At 35.4% G+C, this 26,392-nt stretch overlaps 2 protein-coding genes across 4 annotated transcripts; one reads left to right on the plus strand and one right to left on the minus strand.

Moving 5' to 3' along the window:
• The first annotated feature begins 892 nt into the window (after window positions 1–892).
• LOC131950907 (uncharacterized protein KIAA2026) lies at window positions 893–15,977 on the plus strand. 3 transcript variants are annotated; one of them, XM_059313114.1, is made up of 14 exons: window positions 893–1,807; window positions 2,689–2,857; window positions 3,151–3,209; window positions 3,515–3,741; window positions 4,071–4,234; window positions 4,408–4,510; window positions 4,666–4,711; window positions 4,828–4,919; window positions 5,079–5,297; window positions 5,902–6,006; window positions 6,422–7,336; window positions 7,665–7,769; window positions 7,937–8,101; window positions 8,531–15,977. In XM_059313114.1, exons 1-14 carry the CDS (start codon window positions 1,264–1,266, stop codon window positions 13,523–13,525), a joined length of 7,908 nt encoding a protein of 2,635 aa, XP_059169097.1. In that variant the 5' UTR covers window positions 893–1,263; the 3' UTR covers window positions 13,526–15,977. The 3 variants fall into 3 exon arrangements, with proteins under 3 accessions (XP_059169097.1, XP_059169098.1, XP_059169099.1); XM_059313115.1 differs by having other exon boundaries at window positions 8,534–15,977; XM_059313116.1 differs by having other exon boundaries at window positions 3,518–3,741.
• Window positions 15,978–16,056: 79 nt separating this feature from the next.
• Window positions 16,057–22,896, minus strand: LOC131950906 (resistance to inhibitors of cholinesterase protein 3-like). The gene is made up of 6 exons (XM_059313113.1): window positions 22,764–22,896; window positions 22,171–22,259; window positions 21,519–21,662; window positions 20,724–20,922; window positions 20,170–20,300; window positions 16,057–19,542 (listed from the first exon to the last, which is right to left on the minus strand). The coding sequence occupies exons 1-6, from the start codon at window positions 22,894–22,896 to the stop codon at window positions 19,249–19,251; spliced, it is 990 nt and encodes a 329-aa protein (XP_059169096.1). The 3' UTR covers window positions 16,057–19,248.
• Between the last annotated feature and the right edge of the window lie 3,496 nt (window positions 22,897–26,392).

Here is a 26,392-nt window from a genome sequence, read left to right on the forward strand (position 1 = left end):
GCTATAATTTAAAATTGGAATCGAGTATTCTTGGTTTTGAGACAAGTAGGCCTAAAAATGTAGTACGTAGGCTATGTTACAAATGTACAAAGACATCAAAACCTGTTTTAAAATAAATTGATTTAATTTAAATTTAATGTGTCAATTAATAAAGTTAAAATACAGCTATGAAAACTTAGAATGGGTAAGGAAATATTAAAATTTTTCCATTGTTAAAAGATATCAATGATCGATTATAGTTATAGTTTTGCTAAATTTTTATCCCGTTATTACATCATATAGGTATATATATATATATATATATATATATATATATATATATATATATATATAAGTTGGTTTTTAAATGTAGGGTCTACTAGATAAAGTTGATACAGAATAAAGTATAGCTGCTCTCCAAAGGCATTTTTTGAAAATGTAGGCCCTATATAATTTTATACTCTCTATATCATTTTATACATGTTTTCATACGGGCAAAACGCCACGGTTGAGTAAAGTGAATTTCTAAGTATGATATTTTTTCTCATTAATTAAAGCAATTATAATGATATTCTAACATTGATAGTTAAATTAAAAAGAAATAGGACAAGACAATTTTACACATCGGAATAATCAGAGTAAAAAATATCTAGGACAGTGTTGCGAAAACGAGACAACCTGATCACATTTAATTTGCATAACTTCATCCGCCTGAAGTATTGTAATTTGTTTTAAAACTAATTTAATGATTATTCAATTGAAAATACATTTTCTTTTTAAGTTAAAGATAGTTAGGAGTGGTATGTAACAAAGAATTTAGGCATATCATACTTTATTTAGTTTGACAGTGAGTGTAACTGACCAAGATAAATGCGCACAACCCAATTCCCACAATGCAGCTCTCACTAGTCAGAATCTTTTTACAGGTGGAAAGATGTTTAGGAAATCGTGTGTTTGTCATCCCAGAAAAAAATGCAAGAACACAGTATGCGTGTAGTTCTTAAAAGATGAACAGCTTGAACAGTCGTTTTTAAAACTGACGTAGTTCATTTAACCAGAATGGTTTGTGATTATTTTTAAAAAGACAAACATGTAAAACGACAAGGTTCTTCACGTATTTAGAGAATGTGCTAACTTTTGTTCTAATTTTATTTGGCCCTTTTTTTTTTACCATAGCTTCGTAGATATTGAAAGTAAGATTTGAACTTATTCTGAATTGTTGTTTTTAAAAGTTCACACTAAATAATTAGCTATTAGGTTTAGATCTACAATCACTTAAACAAAATGGAACAACAGTATATTTTAAGTGATTCAGTCGATGCACTGGCAACAGAAGAGACTTATGAACATGAGGATGAAAAGTATGTTGAAGATACAAACGGTGTTACGTTTGTAAACAATGAGCAGAATGATTTTGAGGGGGCTGGGCCAGAGCACATGGAAAACATGGGGGCGGGGGTGATTGAAGGTAACACAGCGATAAACACAGATGTTCACGATATTGTGTATGAAGAATACGATGTTGGGGACACAGTGGTGTCTTCATCTGATCACGCATATTCATTTGAGATTGATCAAGAAGGTAACTTGGTTCACCAAGCAACTGAAGTAAGAACTGGCACTCACCAAGTGAAAACCACAGAGAAAGAAAAGTTCAACGTTGAATCACTTAGCTATGAACTTCAAGTTGGATATAGAATTCTGAGCAATATGATGAGTGCTAGCAACAGATGTGTCAACAAACTTTTTCTTTATCCTGTTGATGACAGTTACCCAGAAACTTCAGATTATTATGAGAAAATCAAAGAACCTATGTGGATGTTTAAAAGTAAGTCCATTAAATAATAAATAGGCCTAGGCCTTTAATTATTAATATAGTCATCTAGATTAGGCCTATACATGACAGTTAAATGGCTCATTTCTCTATAATGTAGACATATGTCCCCAAATAATATTAAGTAGGCTAGTTCTAATTAATAATTTTTACCTTTAATTTAATGAAGTTCAATCATGATTTAAGTAGCCTATGCAGTATTGTAATGGGTACTGACAGTCTGGAATGTCTGGATGATTTCTTCACAATGTCCACATGTATCATATATCTAGGTGTGCTCTTATGGTGAATGAGAGTGTAGTGTAATCAGACTATGCGTTAGTACAAATTCAAGGTTTTGAGATGGGTAGTCAAACAGTACAATATACAATTATTAACCTGAACTTCTGCTTTAGTTCAGTACTTGTGTCTGTAGGGCATTGTTGAGTTCACCCAGCTCTAATGCACTATTCCTTTACATACCAAGGTCAGCCTTTCTACAGAATAAGCAGTAATCTGACACTGGTACAACTAACATCCCTAGCATTTAAGGAGAAATCATGAACCATTTCAATCATTTAAATTAGCCTTTTTTTAAACTTTATAATTCTAAAAACATTTTTTTAAAATTTCACTGTCAGCTTATATTTTTGCCAATGTCAGTTTTGGTAGGCCTACACTAATCTTTACCTTTGTAATATATATTGTGCATATCCTTTATGGTGGAACTAACTTGCCCTAATATCTTATTCAGGTTGTGTTTAATTATTTTATATTGTGGTCTCTGTACAAGAAGGCAGTAATTTATTGTTTATATTGTAGCCTAACATTTTATACATTTTAACCTATTATTACTTATGCCTAAGTAAATTTTAACATTTTTTGCTTTTTTTTAGTGAAAGAAAAGTTTGAAAACCATGAATATAATGATTTGACTGACTTCATGGCTGATTTTCGTTTGATGATTGAGAATTGTTATCGTTACAATGGACCAGACAACTTTGTTTCCAAAAAAGCTCAGAAACTCGAAACAATGATGAAGCAAAAAGTTGCTTTATTATCAAGGTATTAACTTTAACTTCACATTGATAAAATATGCAAGTGTGATATCTTTACCACTAGAGTATTGTGGTTTGTAATAAATTAATGCAGATATACATGTTTTATAATTTCAGTATGTAGGCCTAATTAAATTTTTACAATACTTGTAATTATAAGTAATTTTGGATGTAGGCCTACTACAAAAAAAAATCAAAATTTAATGTGTACGTGAAATTTCTCAATTCCTAGTTAATCTTGTAGATGCCCATATTCCAGTATTACTACATTATATTTATTATTTCTAAACCTTTCCCCAGAGATTTGAGGGATAAAATTATGGGTGCCTCTAATGTTGATGATGAAATGCTGACATCAGGTATACTGTTTTTCTGAATAGATACTTATAGTTTTTAGACTTATTTAAAATAAATAATAGTCAAGGTTAGAACACTTGAGCCATTTAACTCAGGTTTAATAATGTATAGTTGTTTAGTGTATTTAATTATATATATATTAATATCTGTATTGGTGATTAATGGTTGTGCTGTAGTTTACTTTATTAAAAATTATCATGTTTTCTGCATAGAATACAATTTTAATATATTTACGTATGTGTTTATTTATTGATACATTTTATCATTATTTGATTTGTCTTGAATTTTTTTCAACATGTACTTCTAGCAGGCATTCGAAGGAGAGTTAGAAATCCCAATCTGTCATCCGACGACCCATCTCAGCAACTCCTCTCTAAGCTGCGCAGAGATCGGGAGATGCAGGAGAAAGTTGACAGAAAACAAAAAGTCGAAGACAGAAAAGCAATGGAACAAGCCCGAGTACAGGATCTCCAAGAATGGGAAGATAAGATTTTGGGGCCTGATGTTAAAGAGAAAATTAGAACTATGTGGGAGGTTTGTAACGTTCCTTGATATGACTTAATTTAAAATCTTAGGGTAAAAATTGGGTATTTGATTGCTTGTCAATGTGCATTCTTAAAATACATTTTTTGCCATAATTTTAGTAGAGAAAAAAAAACTTTAATAGGTTTTTGCATTAACTTGTTTTTTGAGCCAAAAAAATATAAACAATTTCTGGGAAATAACGCAATTTTCAGCTATTTTAATGTTGTAATGACTAAGAATGCTACATGAATCTTGAAGTGAAATAATTATGTAAAATTTAATTTTTAGTTTACTTTTAAAATTGTTCATTTTTGCTAAAAATAGTATATTCTTTTCAGCTTCCTCAAATTGGACTGTTTGTTTATTTATGTATGGAGAGTCTTGGTTTGGAAGAGGAAGTTACGCAATATCAGTTGGAAAGAGGCATTGCTATGCCTAGAGAATGTTCAGACTTCAGGAGACTTATGACTTGTTTGTTGTCCACACCACATCAAAGAAAGAGGTAAACTTTTTAAAAAAATGTACTCTCATTAATGGGGTTGTTTACATGTTTTAAGGATAATAAGTTAATTTTGTATTATTTTTTATCTCTTTTTAAATTTGTAAGTAATATAAAATAAAATACTCATGTATGATTTCTGAAATATTTCTAGCATGCATTCTTTTTATTTTCAGTTTAAAAAGTTTTATGCCTTATCATGTTTGGAACTCAAAGCTAACATTAAAAATAGATTATTTTTATAAAATGTTGTCTGAAAAGAAAGGCAATCAGACTCAGGTAAAACCCTTTTGATTATTTTTTAAAAATACATTTTAAGTCTTTTCTGTACAAATGGCCATACATACATCATTTGAATGTTTAGTTTGGAAAATAATTTAAAAAAAAACTTTTTTTTAGGTTTGTTAAAATATTTTATTTCATTATATTTTTAGGTTTGTTATAAACTTGGTTTGGATACTCGTGCTTTCAAAATGATGGGTAAGAAATTTCAGATAATAGTTTATTGCTATTTATTTTTCCCTTGTTAACTCATTACACATTATTCCTGTAGAAGCTGAAACTTCAAATCAAGTTTATCCCTTCCTTTTTTGCAGGTAAAACAAATCCTTTGTTGAAGAAAAAGTTCCATGAGCTTAGTTACTTGAAGCGTGTTTGGATTCTTAAAAACTACTGTGATTTCTGTATGGTATGTGCATCATTATTGTATTTAAACAATTCAGTTTTAAACATGTACCTTTATATTTGATTGCAGCCATATTTTTTTTTTCCCAGAGCTTTCTTATTACTATGCTCAATACTATCACAATTTTCTTAAAATGTAATCAACTTATTTTTGCTATTTAAGGAAACCCAGCAGTATCTCCAGAAAACGATAGATGATATAGAAGCTGTTCGGCCTTTAGATGTCAGAGAGGTCCAGCTAGGGTCGGATGGTAGAGGCTACAGATACATCAATTTCCCAATGTTTACTGGGAAGGATATTCGTATTTACAAGCACTCAAAGACTCCAGAGCCCAGTATTGATTCCCTTGGCTTGGCTGATTGGTCTGTGGAGAGTGAAAAGGTAACTTGTTTAAGTCATTTATTTTTTTAATTTATTACTGAAATAAAAAATTAATTTAAAAAAAAATGAAAATGTGGAATAAAATATTCATTTGTTTAAAGTTAAAAGTAATATATTTTTTTTTCCTGTGAATACAAGTTGATAAATATTCAATATTTAAAAATGTTACCTTTTTTTAAAATAAATTTCTTGTATAATTGTGTCAATACAAATTATTATTTATGAGTGCTGATTCTTTAAGTAATTTATTTTTTAAATTTATTACTGAAATTAAAAATTAATTTAAAAAAAAATGAAAATGTGGAGTAAAATATTCATTTGTTTAAAGTTAAAAGTAATATATTTTTTTCCTGTGAATACAAGTTGATAAATATTCAATATTTAAAAATGTTACCGTTTTTTTAAATAAATTTCTTGTATAATTGTGTCAATACAAATTATTTTATTTATGAGTGCTGACTGTTTAGTAACCTTAAGCCTTATTGTAAAAATATGTAGATTTGTATGATTTTAGCAATTTATAAATGCTATAAAATTGTTTTGTGGTAATACTAACAGGACTAGGATCTTCCTCAAATTATTTGTCTCTTTAATTAATTCATAGCTCTCTGCGTCATCTTCCCGCTGTTCAACGCCAGTCAACCCTAAAGGCGGTCGATCAACTGAAACACCTTCTACATCACTTCGAGCAAGGGCACTGTTGCAGGCAGTAAGTTGAGCTTTTATAAAATAACTTAAATCTTAGCTGTAACGGGATAGCTTTCCTATCCAAAGATTTGAATATTGTATAATGTAAGTAGAAAGCAGATAATTGAAATTTTCAAATCTTCTTTTCATCAAAAATTGTAAATGATAAACAAAATAAAATTGTTTGTGACTTCAGCCAAGTCAGATACCTACCACCAGTTAAATAGTACAAGTAACATAGTTTTAATTTCACATTTTTTTGTACAGACTGTCGATCTGGGGTAAGGTGTCTCAGACCGATACCGATTTATCGGTCTACTGGGGCACGGAGATTTAAGACTTACTAAAAAAAAAGCGGTAACATGGGTTGAATGTTGTTATACAGTTGTTACCAGTTGTTAAATACTATCATTGCTAAAAATAATCTTTCTCTTTAGGCTGAATCTAATGATGCTTCACCACTGAGAGATACTTCAAGATCAGGGTCCGAGGCACCAGAAAATCGACTGTTTCAGACACCCACATCTGACAATGCAGAGAGCTCGACCAATGGCAGTAAACAGAACAGTGTTAAAAAAAGAAAGAGGTCAGGCCTGTTTTCCAGCAAGCGCAAGCGGTTGAAAAAAAGCACCCCGATGAGTAAAACTGATTCGTGTGATATGATCGAGGAAGAGGAAGATGACGGTAGACTTAACACTAGTGATGTTCTTAACCAGAGTGGTTCTGGTTTAGACTTCAGTGATAACCCTCATGTGCCGCAAAGTACAATGACCACAAGCAGTGAGAAGCCACTGTCAAATGGAGATTCATCAAACACAGATAATCAGAATTCCAATGTGTCACAGAAAATTCCAAACAGTTCTTCGATTGCAGATGATTCTGCGCAGAACAAAGGGGACACTGGGTCTCAGATGAAATCCAAACAGCAGGACAGTGCTTATCTTTCATATGACAGCGACAAGTCAATAAAAGAAGAGGAGAAGGAGAGCCTAAATGCAGGAGACAGTGTGTCTGTGATAAAGAAAAATGGAGAACAATCTGATTCAGTGTTGAATAAGATAAAATCAGAGGACAACTCAAAAATTTTAACTTCAAAATTAAAGCAAGAGCCGTCAACAAATGCCAGCCAGTCTACTTCAGAAACAGAATCAGCTGCTGAGGCTAAATGTTCTTCCCTTGATGCGATTAAAAATGAGACAGGAGATGGACAGGACATCAAAGCAGAGATCAAGCCTGACAGTGATGATGTTAAAAAAATAAGTCTTGATCAGAATAAGGTGGAAGTGTCCAGTGTGAAAACAGAGATCAAGAAAGAGGAGGAGGTCGAGGAAGAAGACACAGATGAGGAAGATGTAGGTCTAATCATTTGTTTTATGTTCTGATTACATTAGTTTTAACTTTAGGCTGGTGGATATATAGAGGTCTAATCATTTATTTTATGTTCTGATTACATTAATTTTAATGTTAGGCTGGTGGATAGATAGAGATCTAATCATTTATTTTGTGTTCTGGTGGATAAATAGTGGGATATCTGGTTCTTTTAAAACTTGACACACTTCCGGTTTAGTAATCTAAACTTTGTAACCCTGTTAGCTTTATATTTCTTTGAAATAGTTAAGCCCATACTTGATTTATTTGAGATATTCCATGCTTTGATTAAAATTTTGTGAAATTCCGTAGTTGCCAGACGTTGGAAGAATTGAATTAGCAGCGGAGAGTATGGAAGATATCCGTGCACTCATGAACAAACTGTCCAACCCTGAACCCATCAAACGAGGAAAGAGGGTAAATAAATCATTAATACTTCCCATGCTTATAACTTTTTTCTTGTTGCATTGTGTCTGTACTTGTAGAGAAATAATTTATTTTTGTTAGTTAACCTTTATAAGGGGCATTGTTAGTTAGTTGGATCAAATATTTCTGATAATTTGATTTTGTTATTGCTGATGTAGACATACCCTGGAGTTATGAAGCCATGTGAGGAAGAGCTACTTGCCAATATTACTACATTTTATGAGGAGCTCTTGAAGTATGAGAAAAGCCTTCAAAACGCTAGAGTTAGCATGCAGGCCAAACTGCGCAAAGAAGTGGAAAGCTATGTTGAGCCTAAAGTAGACGTAAGTTACTGTTTCTGCATTTGTTTAACAATTCATAATTTGTCGCTGCAGTGAGAGAGTTTATCAGTTGTAGTTGTTTCTAATATTGGTTTGTTTTTTCTATTCCTTATATCCATATCAATTTAATTAAAAAAACTTTGTCTTTACATATTAAGTTTATTAAAATTTTCTTCTTGTTTAACATGAGGCAATTAAAAGAATTTTTTCATTTTTAGAATATTAGAAACAAAAAAGCAGATGTAAATTTCTACATTTCTTCTTCTTTGTTCTTAATTATAATGTTGAAGGATAAATCCTCCAACACAATTAAGTGTTATGTGTCATGTTATATAAATTATGGTCTGTTTTTTTGATTTAGGAGTTTTCTCTTTTTAAATCTTTTGTTATAAACTGTTGTAAAAATGGAACTAAATTGTAATATTTTTCAAGCAGGAGGCAAAAGGCTGGGACAGCGATCATTCCCAAAGCAGCAAAGATTCCAGTGAGGATGAAGAAGAGGCAGTCAAGGCTGATGCAGAGAATGCCAGGCAGTCCAAGAGAATCAAAGCCAGCTCTGCTAAACAGGCTGCTGCCACAGCAGCCCTGCTGTCATCCGCAGCTTCCAAGCTGTCGTCTATCTCAGGGGATGGCAATGAAGACAGCAATGACAGTTTTGAGTTGGATATTAGTTCTAGGGGAAGATTGAGGAAAAGGCGCATCATTCCTAATAACACTGAAGACACTGGTCTCAAAAAGAGGAAAAACTTACCAAATCAGGAAAGTCTTTTCAACTCTGGTGCTACCACTGCAGCTTGCGTACCAATTACTGTAGCTCATTTGCAACAGCAACCCATTACGGTACAGAGCAAGTCCCAAGCCTGGCAGTCACACTTAATATCTATGCTCAGCTCAAATCAGAACAGTTCTGTTATTAGAGCCCAGCTGGCAAATCAGAATCTGGCTTCCCCTGGCCAGGTTTTAAGCCTGATGGCACCTGGCCCAGATGGCACAATGAAGACTATCCGCGTCACAGGCAAACCAAACATGGTCATCTCACCCCAGAACTTGTCCAACTTCAGGTTCCTGTCCACTACGGGTGTGGTGACTCTCCCTCGGAATAAAGTCATCTCCTCCTCAGCTCAAACTGCTCACCCAGTCATCCAACAGTTGCTGCTCAGTCAGCAATCCTCGACCCCATCCTCGGCTTCCACAACCACTGTGTTCTCGTCAAACACTTCCTCTGTGATGTCGACGACACAAAACCCCAAGCCAAATTTACAGCCCAACCCTAATGCAGTTAAAGTCTCTTTGGTCATAACTGCTCCTTGTGGGGGTAACCCCCTGGCCTCGTCTAAGCCATCATACGTGATGGCGCCACAGTCTGTGGTGGTCACGCAGGTCTCGACCATGACCCAAGGTGGCAAACAGGTCCTGGACCTCGGCAGCTTGTCCATGACCCAGATACAACAGCTGATAAAAAACCAGGCCATACAGATCAACACAGGCGGGGGCAACCCTACTACTTTACTCTTAACGAGTAACCTGCAGTCTTTAGCTTCTTCCCGAGCTTTACCAACCACGTTGACACCCAGTCTTGCAGCGCCAGTTAGAATTCCTAATAATTTATCTCCTGTACAAGCCAAGATAATCCACCCCACAGGAGCCCAGCCATCAATAGTTAACATAATCAACAAAAAACCATCCGTCAGCGCCCCTCAGATCATAGTCAACACCAGGCAGAATCCTATGCTGACATTGTCTGGTCAGGTCCCAGCACAGGTCATCAGGCCATTCACAACACAAACAAGTTCTGTCGTCAGGGTAGCCGCACCTGTTGTTTCGTCTCAAATCTCACCTGTCGGCAACCAGGAGCTCTCCGTCTCCCAGCCAAACGCCCCATTTGTTAGGGCTGCCCCTTTAGCTACCTCCTTAGCCGGTAAAGTTGTGCTGTCCCCTAACTTCACTAACCTTGGTTTGAGACCTGCTAACCTCCGACCTACCAGCACCATTTCAATGACCACAACACAAAAACCAATGCCCTCACCCAGGATCATCAGTTCCCTCAACCCTGCGCCTACTGTCCGAGTGACGAAAGCAGTGACAACACTGTCTCTGGGAAACTTACCCCAACAAACTGCCGGAGCTTCAGCATCACCCGGAGACGCAGCTCGAGCTAAAGTTATAACTGTACCACTCATGAACGTCTCCCCAGCTAAGAAATACGCAGGCAATGTCACTGTTAAGGCGCTGTTAGAAAACCGAGGGTTTAAAAAGATTGGGGATGAAGACTATGAACCAAATCAAACAGGTGGTTTACTGTCCAGTAGTGGTGTAGAAGCAGCTTCACCAGGTGAAAAAACTAGCGCAGACAACCAAGACATTTCAGTGAGTAGCAGTTGTGAGGAAAGCAAAGAGAACTCCAAGAACTTTAACACCTCAACAATTATTCGGACTTTACAGTGCAATAGAACTGAGTCAGACTTTGCTAGCATGTCAGAGATATCCAGTTCATCCCTCCCTTTGTCCACGCTAAGTATACTCAACGCTCACACCAACCCTTTGTCCATTGACACTGGCATGCAATGTCGTGCCGCGGCTACTTCCTCGGAGGTCATCGTCCCAACTGTCAACATCAAGGTCCCTTCCCCAAACACGCTGCCTTCTGTTCTTCATAACAAAAATGGCACGACCATTGTCCAGTCGACCAAAGTACCGATCCCCGTGGCAACTGAGACTAAGACAGGTGACAGCCTGAGCCCAGTGAGTCTCACATCAAGTACGTCCCAGGTCTCAACGCTGCAGTCCATTAATGCACTCAGCAAAGCCCACAGTCTGGCCAGTAACAATATGGTGATAACAGCTGTCAGTAACTCTGTGGCCCCCTCGACAATCAAACTGGTAAGCTCAGGGTTAAACACACAGCAGGTGGCCAGTCCGGTGGCGTCCATGAAAAACGTCATGCTGAAGGTGACGCCACAGAGCGGCGGGTCAGGGCAGTTTGTGCAGGGTTTTATGACTTCACGAGGGCTCGTCATTCCCCAGTCAGCTCTACTGCAGCAGCAGACTGGGGGTAATGTCATCCTGAACACTGTCTCGCAGCCGGCCGGCATCACTCAGCTGCAGACAAACCAGCTATCCCAGCTTCAGCCATCCACTGTTTTATCCGCTGGGAACCAGACTTCCACATACGGACAGCACGGTATTGTCATCACCCAACAGCTGCACCAACAGCCTGCGCAGCAGCTGATTGTCGCCACACCTAATTCTTCTTCTTCGCTTGCCACCCAGACCACGAGCCCAGGATTCAAAGTCATGTTTTTGAACTCATCCGTGTCGACCACTCCATCGTCTTTGACCAGTAACAGCATTATCACATCTGGTCAACACCTGGCCACCAGCACCCCAGCTTCAGAGTTGGTCAAGCAGATAGCCAACAACTCCCACCTCCAAGCCAGTTCACAACAACGGATTACCCTAAGTGCTGGAAGCAGCCAGCAGAATGCGTCACAGCTTCTTAACTCCATAGTCCAAGGTTCACCCGTACAAGGTAACAACATGGGACAACAGGCGAGTGTTTCACCACAGGTGGCGGCACAGATTCTGGCACTCCAGCAGAAGAACCAGATGCAGCAGCAGAACATTGTCCTGGCTGCCAAGCCTAACCAGGTACAGAACAAACCTTCTGTTGTAGCTCTACAGCTCCCACAACTTGGACAGTTGATCAACCTTGGAGGTGTCACGCAGCTTCACCTCCCCCAGCAGCTGACCACCATCCAGCCACAGTTAGCCTCAAGGGTTGGCCAGTCTGGGCAAGTACTCCAGCTGGCAATCAACCCCCAGACAGGAAACCAGGCAATCATCGCAACACAGAACCCACAGGTGGTCAGAGTAGGCGGTCAGTTGAGTCCACAAATGCAACTAGCGAACCAGAATGTGGCGCAGATGCAACCCCAAGGGAATATAGTCCTCCAGCAACAACAGCAACCCACCCAGAACATTATAGTCCAACCCCAGCAGGCCAACCTGTCTGTTTTGGGCTCCGGTGTCAACCTCCAGCACTCCGGCGTCAACCAGAATCTGTCGGCTCTACAGCAACAGCTCTCCAAGACGTCCCCGCTTTCCACAACCAAAGTCCAGACCCCGGTAGGCAACCAAAGCACCACCAGCCTGGTGCTGTCCCAGCTCCAGTCCCCTTCACTTGGTGCCAGCTCTGTCAATCAATTCCAGTACGTTCTGAACCCCTCATCACAGCCAGGCCTGACCCTGGGCAGTGTCTCCCTCAACAAAGTTTCCGCTGGATCCCTGACAGGGACTGTGAACCGGGTTATAAGAGCAGACTCCAATCTGCTTCAGTCCAACTTAAACAGTCAGAACACACTGCAAGGGATGGTGCCTTCAATGTCTCAATCTTCTTCAGCTGTTATTGTTGGCAACCCCCAGTCTAAAGCCCAGATGATTGTGCCAAGTTCCAGTGCCGGTCAGTATTTGATATCACCGGTCAAGCTGGCCCCTCAGCAAGCCAATATGATCAGTCCCATCAAGTTTATCAACGCCCTGCCCAGCCCTAACTCAGTCGCTGGACAAAACTCCTCCCAGTTTGTCATCAACAACTCCGCTTTAGCTGGTGGTTCAAGCCAAGGTTTAGCCAAGCCCTCGGTTATTTTTGCTAGTGGACAGTCCAGCAACGTTGTTGACAAGAAAGAGGGTAAAATAGCTCAGATTCTCCTCAGCCAGCCTATAGCTAGCATCAACGCTAATCAACCTCACATTACCAGTCAAACAACCACTCAGCTACCTGTCTCTCTTGGTGTAGGTTCTAAACCAGGCAGTGAAAACTCCAAGACATACTTATACAAAATAGGCGATCAGTACTATTCCCCGACCACTAACATCTCCGTGCCCAGTATCCAGCAGATGACCTCGGGGACTATGTCAACAAGTGCCAAGACAGATGTTCAACTGTTTGTGCCCCCTGCCTGCATTGAAGCATCCGACCAAATCTTGAAACAAAACAATACTCTGTTCACAACAAACCTAAATTCTAACATGGCTTCAACCTCATCACTGTCTCAGAATCTGATTGCCAGCAGACCAACAGGAAGGGAATCATCCACCACAGGGTCTGTGAACGGGATCCACAACGGCAACGCACAGTTTTCTTTTTCACTGTCAGGCCCATCCACTCTCGGCACCAAGCCTGCCTTTAACGGCCAGACCTCTGTGGTCAGGACCCAGCAGTCAGGGGGTGCTAGCGTGTTGATGCTGAACTCTTCTAATGGCGTCTTAGATTCTGAGAGTCGGCAGGTGAATGCCGGTGAGAAGCAGTACAGTTTGAAGGGGGCCCCTCAACATGGGTCTGCCACTAATACTAATCTAACTGTACAGGAACAGAATGAGAAGGAGGCTGCTTTAAACCTACTCACATTGGCCAATCAACCTATATAAATAGCTGTGTGAACTTGTACTACTCAGATAAGTTTCTAAACTTGTTGACTAGGCCTGTATGTGGTCTGTAAATTATTGCTCCGGCTATCATTGCTTTCAACCTCTAAACAAGTAGGGCAAGCCTTAGCTATTGTTTAGAATACATTTCCAATGGTTCTCACAATATGTAACTCAAGATTATTCTCCTTACGATTCTAGCTTTACTATTTATGTACTAAATTAGTATGTAGTAATGAGGACGGTACAGAAGACTGAGTAAAATTTAGGTTTAGACTAAAAACATTTCATTCTTAAAAAATAAATCATTAGATGTATTTTTTTGTACAAAGTGTTTAGGGTCAGCTAAACTTGCATGTTTACAATCACTAGTCACCTGATTAATTTGTGTCATTATTTCATGTGCTTAAGTTATCCAAATTTTATGAATGGCAGTTTTCTTATTCAGGTTGACTAAACTAGTGACCGGTTGATACAATTTGATGTTACATTTAAATAGGAAATTTGACCAAAATTTCATGTTACCCTGTACAGTGATACCCTGTATTTTAATACCAGTTTTTTTTATTGTAAATTTGAAATGCATTTCATTTGTACTTGGGTGTCAGATTATCCCTTACAGTAGTAATTTCTACTGTTAGTTAAAATTATTCCATTCTAAATTTACATGAATAATTTATGTAGAACATAATTCACAAACTGTTAGGAAATTAACCTTTTGTCCAACTGAAATTATTTCAGCTTTTCTTAAAGTATAACCTAGTCTGTGTCATGAAGAAAAATCCTTTGTTAATATTGTTAGCTGTCTTTGTAAAGATATTATGTATTATATAACAATCTTTGACCTGACTACTTAAAAGTTTAAGGCTTATTAAATTATAGCAGGACATTACTGATGCGGAAATCCAGTGTGTAGTTCAAACATCATAAGAGATAAAAAGTTTGTAATTGTATGGCTGGAATAAAAAAAACAGGACTTAACATGCCTTATCAAAGCATTGGGAATTTGCTTTGACATAATTCAGTATTCTTAAATATTTATGTGATTGTTTTTTTTTTTTATTTTATTTTGTTGTAGATTTAAGTTTTAATTTTTTAAATCCATGTCTAAGAAGAACTTAGCATTTTAAATATACATTAACTTTATTTTTAAATTATTAAAATACTTAACATGTTCATTAATACTTAAGGAACTTGAATTGTTTCTAGATTTTTTTTAAAAGCCTTTCATTTTAATTACAGATTCCATACACACATCTAGACCTTACTATCAAAGCACATAACTCTATTTTAAATACCTATTTCATTGGATTTTATGTAAATAAAAATTCTTTTATCTCATTAGGCAGTCTGTTCTTAAGGCTATCTGTATGTCTTTCTTTGGTTTATTTATTGGCCAGTTACATGTGCAAGTTTGTAAATTCACAGGCCATAATTTATTTAGTTGTGTAAATAGTTGGTTATGTAAATTTGTACACAATTATTACAGTTTGGATAGCTTTAAATTTGGAATGGCTCAGTGCTTCTTGTTAGACTGATCGTATTTGTAAAGTACAAACACAGACATTATAGTTGATAGTGCCAAAATTATTATAAATAAAGCTATGGATAATTTCATTATTAAACCCATAAAGATACTTAGTGGTGTCTAAATACCTGTACTTTATGGTACTTAGCTAAGACAGGGTCAGCCTGTGTCAAAATAAGTTCACCCCCCCCCCCCCCCTGCTTATTTTAGTATGTTGTGCTGAAACTTGGTTACTGGTTATGGAATGATGTATTTTTGTTAAACCAATGCCACAGCAGTAATGTGACCCCCCTTTGTGCCTTGTACACATTTTATGTTCAGTAGCATAATTACCAAACATAGAGATTGTATGTCATTTAAGTTTTTAAAGGTCTAAGAAGTGAAGGTGTAGAATTGTTATCTGGATGTATCCAATCCCTGATAGTTTACTTGTTCATTTGCTATGTATTGCAAATCTTTCATTTTTTTGTAAAGATTTGTAGTTGGTGCAATTTTCTTGTTTATTTGCTTTCTTTGTCATTGTTTTAACTTTAAGAAATCGGTAGATTTAACATCCTTTGGAAACATGAATCATAGTGAAACAAACAGCTACCTGCATCATTCACATGCATGTTTTAGATGGTATCCATTTTCATTGTTAACTGTTGGCTTCACTTTGGTCTTCCCATTTTAATAGTGATAATTAACATGTCAAATTTGAAGCCACTAATAGATAAATATTTCTCACAAAACAATTACGCCAGAGATTTGGTCAGGCCAAAAAGTTTGGGATACAAACACTTTTTGTACATTACTTTGATTGTATGTTCATGATGTTATTTTGAATTATGACATTCCATTAGAATTCACTCAGATTCTGAGTTCAGATGGCCCCGTAAGACACATCCACTTAATAAAAGTTACTATTCTTCATATTAACCATGTCTTCTGTTTAATTTTATACAATGTTACTTTATCACTTTTTGTATGCTAGTTAATAAAAAATTGACAACAGCATTCATAGTAACTTGAAAGATTGCTATTTGGTTTATTGTTGATCAATATACAAAACATTTCAGGTGTACACATAAATTTACCAATCCTTTACCAAACCGTTCATGGACAGAATAAAACTAGGCTGAAGCAGGTCTTAAAAATCAATAAATTTCTGAAGCTAATGTACACCTATTTAAGACTTAACATGAATTTGGTTTCTTCTTACATAATTTAGTTCTACCAAATACATAAGCAAAAAGATAAATTTTAAATAAACATAGGATGGCAGCATGGGTACAAGTTGAGGTAAATTAAAATTGTCTAGCCTGAAGAAAACCAATCAACAATGGTAGAAAAAGAAGTCAACAATGAGCAAATGGGTATTAGAGATCAAACAAAAGAGTATTCTTAAAATCGAAAAAAAATTTAACCAATAATATGAGAAACAATTAAAACACAGTAAATCAAAAATCTATAACAAAAATCCCCCATTCTGGAAAAAAAAAATCCAATCTAAAAATAAAAGGACAAGAAAATATTCAACTCATTTCATTAAATATAAACATAATGAATAAGTGTGCTAAAAAAATTGTGTTATTTTAAAAAATGTAAATTTCCACATTCATCTTGAAAATGTACATCAATTCAGATGTTTAAGACACTTCATGCTATCAAAATGTTTGTGCAATTCCGCTATGAAGCACAAATAACCCCTGGCTGTCTAAAGTACATTACAGCTATGCAAATATTAAACAACGGGGATTGCATAGCTTACACATTTTATCATGTCTACCAACAGGCTCAGGTGTGAATATTTCAATCAGAGTTTAAGGATTTATATTGCGATACCATGTCAACATGGTGTACTCTGTAATGAAAAGTCAGAAGCGTTTGACAATCAAGTTGTGCAAGAAATCGTGTGATGCTCAGGGATCCAGTCAGCTCTGATAGACAATTTAGTGAAGGTAAAAAATTCTGGGCATAATAGTGGCATAATACGAATTACATAAAAACCATCATTTTCTGTGTCAACAAACTTCTACTTCACCTGCACTATTTCCATAGTTGTTTTATTCACATTTAGTCTGGGAAGGTTGGGAGACTTTGACCCAAATTTTTTGTCGACATCAGAAAACTGGCGTAAATCATTTCAGTAACTCAACTCAAATAAGGTAATGTTTGTTAATTAAAAATTTTGGTATTTCTCTAAAATACAGTTAATTATTTATACCTTTTCAGAATAAACCATTTTAGGAAACGGAAAAAACAAATAAACTATAAACCATTTGATTCCAAAATGGAAGTATCTAGAAAAAAAAACTCAAAAAAAAAAACAACCTTCATTTGAGAAATATACACAGGGTAATTTCACATTAATTGCAGTATGATTGAATAATTGAGTGAATGATACATTAGAACATGGTTTTTATTTAGAAGGAATACAATATGCACTAACAGATCTAATTCATGCAGCTATCATAAATTTTTCTTATATTAATGTAATATAAAAAATTGATCATGCACCAGGATAATGAAATTTTACTTCAAAGAAGACATAAAAGGATTTTTAAAAGAACAGCACAAGTTAAGAGTGGATTGAAGAATATTATCAGTCTGAAGACAAACTGGTGAAATGGTAACAAAAGAGTGAAGGTAACTTAAGCAGTCTACTTGTGAAAAGCAGGCAGTTCCACTCTAATCAGTTTACCATTCATATTTTTCTTTGTAAACAGTTTAGTTCAAATGATCTTAACTAAATTTGATAACAGACTATAGGTGTTAGTTATGATCTACATTAATTCTGATAACAGTAAGTATTTTAGTAAGTAAACTCAATACATAAGCAGCTGAAGCAACACAATCAATTTAGCAATCCAGTATAATCAGATAAAAGTGGCTTTATCACAAAAATATAACAGCTTGTCAGAATTGTAATACTTTTAATAGATTTAACTATTAAAAAGATTCACAATTGTATTGCACTTTACCAAAAAGCATACTATTATTATGCAACACAAATCTTTACTTTAAGCGATTCCAAATGTATTTTAAACACAGTTAGTTTAATCTTTATTGTAGAAGTTAGACTTAATTCACAGTAGAATTAAGCAGAGTACTCATAAAGAGGTTTTTTGTTCATTGATATATTTAAACTGTTCAATAAAGATACAAGTTACACATTACCTTGCTGAAGAAACACTGCAAAAGTTTAGCTTAATACATAGTAGATAGTTAATTTCCATTTGTTTTGAGTTTTATTACAGCATTTCTTTAGCTAATAGTTAAAGACCAAGTTAAAATAACATACACAAAAACTTATCTTTGGTTTAGTAACCTAAAATAATTTTCTAATACTAAACACTATATCACTTGCAAATTAACTACTAACAAATGTGAACAGTAATGGATTTCTTTTAACAAATGGTACCACATAGTTATATAAAAAATGTGTAAATCTAGTCTAAACAATAAAGTGAATGGTTTAATCGATAAAAAAAACCAGCAAACCTTTTGAATGATTGTTGAAAAAAATCATGGACTATTCATACACAACAAATATTTCATATAGTGTCAAATCAATCAGCCCTTATAATTACAAACAGATCTACAGCTAAGAAGAAAAATATATAGTACTGATAAGAAAAACTATTATGGTATTATAAACAACAAAACATGTAAAACATTTACACAGCAGAAGAAGGTATACAGATTTTCCCAGGATTAAAAAAAAATACCAAATATAAATAGTCATTCCACACAATAATAAAGCATGTTAATATGAGACTCAATAGCTAATGATTTTAAAAGAAAAAATAAATTATGGTGACATGTTCAGATCTGGGTTGCTGGTAGACCCCAACAAAAAAAAAACTGTTAGCCATAGTTCAATTGATGAGGTTGATAAACAAGTTACTGAATAAAATATCACAAATTCTCCTTTGTTAAAAAAAATGTTAACCAAGGATGTTTACATGTTATTTTAAGAGTCATTTATTTGTAAAAAAATAACAATATTTGTGGGTTTTTTTTTTAAATATCTAAATTGCATCTGAACATTGAATTACAATTTATCCGATTTAAAACTGTATTGAACATGTTCAAAATAAATCTAGCCATTGCACATAGTTTTATTATGACTTATTTCACAAAACTTTATCCAAGTTTGATAAAAATAATCATTTTCAAAATTTTAATAATTTAAATCAAACGCACCAATCACTACTTACTGCTCATTTTTATTTATTTGCCTCTGTCTGACGGTCGAATCATTATCCTCTTCTGGTTTTCTACTGGGAATTTCAGTGCCCTGCTCGTCAGCTCCAACAGAGCTCTCACATTGTTCCTCACCCTCTTCATCATCTCTATCAATGTCATCAAAATCTACGTCGGCATTTTCTTTCAAATTCTCTTCACCTGTTTCACAATTTTCAGTCGGTGTTTCAACATCTTCATTTGGGTCCTTTTCAGCATTTTCCTCTGGATCGCCTCTGCTCTCTGAGCTGGCCAGATTTATTTCCTGTACAATGGTAATAATAAAAATCATCCTTAAATGGCATCCAGCAAATGTTTTCTTACCATTACTTCCATTGTCACAAAAAACAGAATGCCCCCTCTCCTCTATGACATCACTACGTTCCAATTCTCACTCCCCAAATAACAAAAATTCGAATGAAAATTTACACTTTCTTTCATCTTTTTTATTTTTTTAGATATACAGTATGTAAAGTAAGTAAATTAAGTTCTCTTTTCAAGCCTAACGGTCCATGGGACAGGCTAAGTAGAGTTCACCTATTTCTGAGACCTCGGCATATAAAGGGACAGTTTTGTCAGCAATATGCCCAACCGCCTTTAATTACCTCAGGTTAAGTACCCACCAGAGTACTACTGTATTGAACCCTGATTTAAACTCAAGACTTTTGTATTGGCAGTCGAGTGATCTTACGCTGGGGCCATGCAGTATAATGGGTTAGTGTTTAAAAATTCCATTTTTTTGTGTAGTTGCAATTAACAAGCTATTAACTCCAAAGTGTGACAATGTAATCTTTAAGAAATAAAAACTTTCCTCATAAAGGGACATCAGCATGACATATCTTAGGTAAGTATAACCATTAAACATCAACAATTATTTAAATTATTATCTAACCTGTGGTGCACCATCATAGGTGCTAATTTTGTCCACGTTCTTCTGAACAGATTGCATGGCCTGTAGAATCCTTGTCATCTGAGCTTCTGTTTCTTCAAGACGTTTCTGTAGTGCTCGCATCTCATCAGTTGCTGGAAGAAATCAAGACTAGTTGCTATGTGTTGTTTCGTTATACAAACAGTTCTTATTGAATAAAATAAAAGTTAACACGATTTAAATCTTTTTCTATGACCATATTTGTGGACAGTATTATATGGTCCCTGAATCACATCAGATACTTACCAGAGCAGGCTGGACACTATAGTGCCCTAATGATTCAAGCCCAAAATTTAAAGTTTGGGGTAGCATTTGTGTGCTCAATTATACAATGACCTATAGTGAATATATTATGTATAAAGTAATTTACATGTAGACCGGCTACACACTCTCATTCAGTGTTTAGACTTCACATGTGAAGCACCTGCCTATCCTCTCTGCTTCATTAGCAGAACAAAGTATGCGAACTTAATACATTGCAAGTAATAAATGCAATTTAAAAAAACCACACAACTCACAGACGTTCTTCTCATCAACACGAGTGAGTAGGTCCTCCAACTCCTTCCTCTGCTGATGGTCATTTAAAAAGTTGCGGACATCTCCGCTGCCATCCAAGCTTGTGGGGAAACCCATCCTGTCAACAGAACTGTTCTGCTCCTCCCTGTCATACCCTCCACCAATTCTACTCCAGGAGTTGTTTTTAGACTTGTTGAACACCTGGTGGGTTGATAAAAGTAAGGCAAATTAAGAATTAAACGTCTTACTTCAAAACTATTGTAATTTTTATATTTTTAGCTGTGAGAATGAAAAACATCAGTACATTAATATTGTAAAAACAAACAAACATGTATTTAACACTTGATGCAACAAAACATAAGCTGATATGTCAGTAAACAAAATTTATTTAGTTGGTGTGTTATATTTCATGCACTTTTATGAAAACAAAATTATTGTATTTTAAAAGTGAAAAAAAAAAAATATGTTCATCTAACACATTTTGTACTTCATTTACCAATTAAGCCTGATGCACTATAATTTACTTATGAACCCTTGATATAAATAGGGGTTACCTTAATTTTACTTATGAGTCCTTGATATAACTAGGGGTTACCTTAATTTTACTTATGAATCCTTGATATAAATAGGGGTTACCATAATTTTACTTCTGAATCCTTGATATAAATAGGGGTTACCTTAATTTTACTTCTGAATCCCTGATATAAATAGGGGTTACCTTAATTTTACTTATGAATCCTTGATATAACTAGGGGTTACCTTAATTTTACTTATGAATCGATAAAAGGAGGGGTTACCTTAATTAAAGTGTACACTAAGTACAGCACAATCCCTATGGCATACATGGGCAGCACCACCCCCATCATTCCCCGCCCAGAGCCTTGTTGAGCTTGTTGTCGCTGCATCTCAGCAGCAGCCCGCATGCCAGGGTGCGGTCCAGGCTAAGAAAACATCATTAGATATATATTATTTTTCATAATCCCAAAAAAAACAAACAAAAAAAACCACACAATTTTTTAAATGTATTTGAAACATCAGATGTCTATGGTAATATTATCTCTGTAATTTCGGAAAGATCTAGGTTTATTAATTTCCAAATGAAGAAATAAGTAAAAGTAAAAATAAAAAGATATTTTTATCAGCAAGTCCACTTGGAATATTTTGCTACATTTAAATTAATTAAAAGTAGGTGGCATATGAATAAAGGTATTCTGCAGAATAAATTAAAAAGATTTTTTTTTTAAATTTTGGCAAGTAGTAGTGAGAAAATTTGGTTGGAAGATTGCAATAAAAGTATAACTGTTGGCTGAAGTATGCAATGTTCAGATTGGATGGCTAAATAGTGTTGCTATTGGAATTTGTGTTCAACCCATTTCAGTGGGGAAAGAATTCTTAATTGAAAACAAGGGTATATTCTATCCATAAATTAAATTAAATTTATGCACATACCCTAATATGCTTTTTAATATCATCTGCTCCTGCTTGTTGCTGTTTATTAACTGGATGCATTCCCTTGAAGCCAGGTGGAAAAACATCACCTAGAACATCATTAATTTTATCAACATTTATTTGACAACATTAAATAAAATAGTTTATCAAGATTTGTTTGTATGACCACTTTTGTCTGGTATTAGTAGAACATTATTTTCAACATCATTAATTTAAATGGTGTACCGTGTGCCCACATATTTAGGTCATTACTCTAAAAAAAATTTCTCAATCACTGAAAAGATTGATTAAATTTAAAGGCTTTTTTTAATCAATCTCTTTCCTGACAGGCCATACGCTATTTCTGTACTAAATTCTTAAAATTAGCTTTTGACAAATTATCTTAATTTTTAAAATATGGTTGTTACTGAAGGGTTATTTTTGCATGGCTATGAGGCAGCCAAAATAAAAATTAGTAATTTACAAATTTTAACAAATCTAGCTCAAATCAAAAGTCATCTGAACCTGAAATAAGCTAGAACTGCCACCGTAGAATGGTTTCATCAACGTGTTACCAATGATGTATTTTTAGATGTGTGAGCTAGTGACAGTACCAGCACTGAACTGAATATTGAATCTTATTGTGCTACTGCCCAGGCACTCCAGGGTTTGCTGTATGAAAGCCATAGGGGCGCAGGGTGTGTATCCTGGTTTGGTTTTGTCATCGAATGTAGTGCCCCACTGCATCCCTATAGTAACATTTAGTTGGTTGCTCTTAAAAATGAATGTGAGCACTTAAGAGCTCACTGAGGAGCCCAAGATTCTGCAGGTCAAATGATTGCCAAACTCAAAACTGCAACCGAATTTTCAATTTTCACATTCTTTATTTAACTTGTATGTGTGCTGAAACCTTCTCTTGAGTATTCTAAACTTCCCAAAGTTTAATGGCAATCAGAAGAACGGTTGCATAAAAGACAAACAAACCTACCTAAAGTTCCACGCGCAGATAAAACCCGAGTGCGGCCATCGCCTGTTTATCGCTTCGTACAATATTTGTTTTGATGTTTTATACGAAACTACCGATATCTGCTGTAAACCTGTCCATTTCTAAATATATCCAGGTCAAATTCTTTTGTTTTTCTCCTTCTGGAAGTCGAGTTTTTAAATTTTAAAGTTTCGAGGTATGACGTCGTAGGCGATTCTAGTTCCCCGTATGAAAAACACTAGGTCCCGGATGAGATGAATAAACCAACCAATCAGAGCTTTTTATAACTAGGTTAACTATAAATAGCTTCTACAATATGTGCGGGACACTGTACATACGATAGATAAGGCTAATAAAGCAACCTGATATGTGAATAGGGGTGGCCGCAGCTTGGGTAACGATTTGGGTAGTTTCACCTCGCTGCATAACCAACGATTTGAGGTAGACTAGCCTAGTTCTAGAAGCTCTACATTTCAAGCTAAGCCTAGAATCTGTATAATTTCTATTTTTTTCTGCTGTTTTAAATTATTTCGATCATCTACTTCTTCTAAATCTAGTTTGTGTCTCTACATACAAGAATATCTAAGCAAATGTTACGTTATGTCTTGTCAGTGGTTGTTACGTCCCTTTGTTATGGTTATTATAGTTGAGTCCCTTGAGTCATCACTGGGTCAACTTTTAATGTCGTTAATTAATTTAATTAACATGTTTTTAATTTGGTTTTGCAATCTATTAATTAATAATACAATCTACAACACGTTTAAAAGTAAAATATTTATTTTATTTATTAAACTAGGATTAAAACGTATAAAACACGATCGTTACGCAAGCCGGTTCAGATGGCCGCAGGGAAAAAAAAAGAGGGGGAAAAAAAATCGCAAGTAGCATGTCACTAAAACATGAATATCTCAAATTCAATGCTAAGGAATATAAAATGATTGAAACATTAAATTAGGTACTAGGATTAGCCTCCCGATTCTCGCTGAGCTGCGTATTTTTTCTCCCGTTACCGACAGGTTTGCGTGTGCGGCTACGCGAATTCGACGGTTTAGTAAATTTTTTTCCTCTCCGTTATTGAACGGTCAAATTTAATGTGAAAATTGTTTTTCTACTTAAAAATGGACTTTGCCTGGTTTTTTATATTTTGTTTTTATTTTCATGGATTATTCAAAATGGAGCTTTTCATTGAAAATAAGGTAAGTTTGATTTATTATTTAAAATTAACTATTGGACGCATGTCTTTTTTTATTGATTGCTAGAGTCCCTACACCATTTTCCTCTATCATACTGAAATTTGAAAGAGTTTGGATGCAGCTCATAGAAGTTATATGCTGCACAGTGGGGTGTATGGTTAAGCGCTGTCTAGTTCTTACTTAGAAAGCGAAAGTAAAAAAACCGGAAGGTGTCGGGTCTCTTTATTTCTTAATACTTTACGCTTACACGAGAGGGGGATGATTGTGTGATGTGTAGGGTCTACTGTTTAGTGGATGGGGAGAGAGTGGGGGGGGGGGAGCTTGACTAATTGCATGATGTCATATGGTGTTAAGCGTAAGCATGTGTAAAGATGGCCATTAACTAGGAAATTATGTATTAGATTGTGGGCAAGATAGGCGTATCAACTTTGTTGTTTTTTATTTTATATTTGGAACAGTGTAATTTGTTAACTTATTTAATATTATTGTAGTTTTGAAATATATATATACAAATCGTATAGGCCCTAGCGTGTTTTATTTTTTAACTGTGTTCACTGGGAAACGGTCAATGACCGTCCTATTTGACGTCACAGAATTACGGGTGAAAGTGAGGTCAAGTTTTGGCTTTTTCTGATGTGCTACGTGCGTGAGGGTTGAGTAAATGTAACTTAGTAAACATCCGTGGGTGATACAACTTGGTGACGTCATTTATGGACAATTTTTTTTTCGCTTGCTGATAGATACAAAGACTTTACTACATTTTTAAGTTTCTCACCACATGTGTTTGAATGTAAACTTTGTAGCGCCGTGCAGTTTTTGTGTTATCACTGTAGCATGGGCGGTAAAGCTGTTTTATCGTGAGCGTTAATGACCACGTGCCTTATTGATGAGCGGTTTTGTCGGGGATTTCACATTTTCAGTGTCGGTTTTGTCGGGAATATCAATGTCGGTTTTGTCGGGGATTTGAATGTTTTGACGCCGACGCGCGTTGTTTTGACGCCGACGCGCGTTGTTTTGACGCCGACGCGCGTTGTTTTGACGCCGGCGATTGGGGCCAGCGTTGTTTTGATATTGACGGTAGTGGGGTGGGGGAGGGGGGGGGGGGGGGAGAAAGGAAGGTCTTGTAATAACAATACACATTAAATATTTGGTGTATTCAGAAAACCTTTTTATTTTGATGGGAAGGCAAATAATGTACTTGTACTGTTTACTTTTCCAGATAGAACCTACACTTCTAAACCAGCACATCTCTACAATATGATGAGCAGTTATATGGCCTAATGAGGGAACACTATGTAAAAGAGGAATTAAAACTATTAAAATAAATAATGTGTTCATCTTTTATTTAGGCAAACTAATTAATTTGTGATATGAACTATATCCTTTTAAAACCAACCAATGTTGAACTTCTCCTGAAATGTAATATATTAACGAATAGGCAGAAACACATATATTTTTAATTAAACTATTTATATAAGTATATCAACAAGTTTATTACATTTATTCCAATAAAACACCTTACATTTCTAAAAGATTTAATTTGCCTTCATTTTTTAAATTTAAATATGTGCGCTCAGTTTTCAATGTCAGGTGTGTCGATGACTCAGCATTTTACATTTTTACCATCCTTTACCTATTTGTCAACTATTTAGATAGAACCATCAAACACACTTATCTTAGAGCTTCACTTTAGTTAGTTGTTAGCTTTAGATTCAAATAGATTGAGCCTAAACAAATAGTGTATGAACAAATTTCGTATTTAAAAATAGGGGGTTTACCCTGTTCCACCCCTTATTTTTTGTCAAACAGATAGATTTAAACACATATTTTGATTGTTTCTGTTTGAGAATACAGTCATCTAGAGCCAGACAAATTTTGAGACTTAAGTGCTTAATAACTCAAATTTGCCATCATGTTGAATTTCACATCAACAAGACTTCGGTTTTGCGAAATGGCATAATCTATCAGCTCTGTAGCAGTTAAAACAAAAATCTTTTCAGTTATGAATATTATTTTGATTGTAATAACTGACACATCCATAGCTCATCATTCTCAGCAAGTTTGA

The sequence above is a fragment of the Physella acuta genome, unplaced genomic scaffold, assembly GCF_028476545.2.
Source record: "Physella acuta isolate Inbredline_101_S28 unplaced genomic scaffold, ASM2847654v3 ptg000787l, whole genome shotgun sequence".
Lineage (NCBI taxonomy): Eukaryota > Metazoa > Mollusca > Gastropoda > Physidae > Physella > Physella acuta.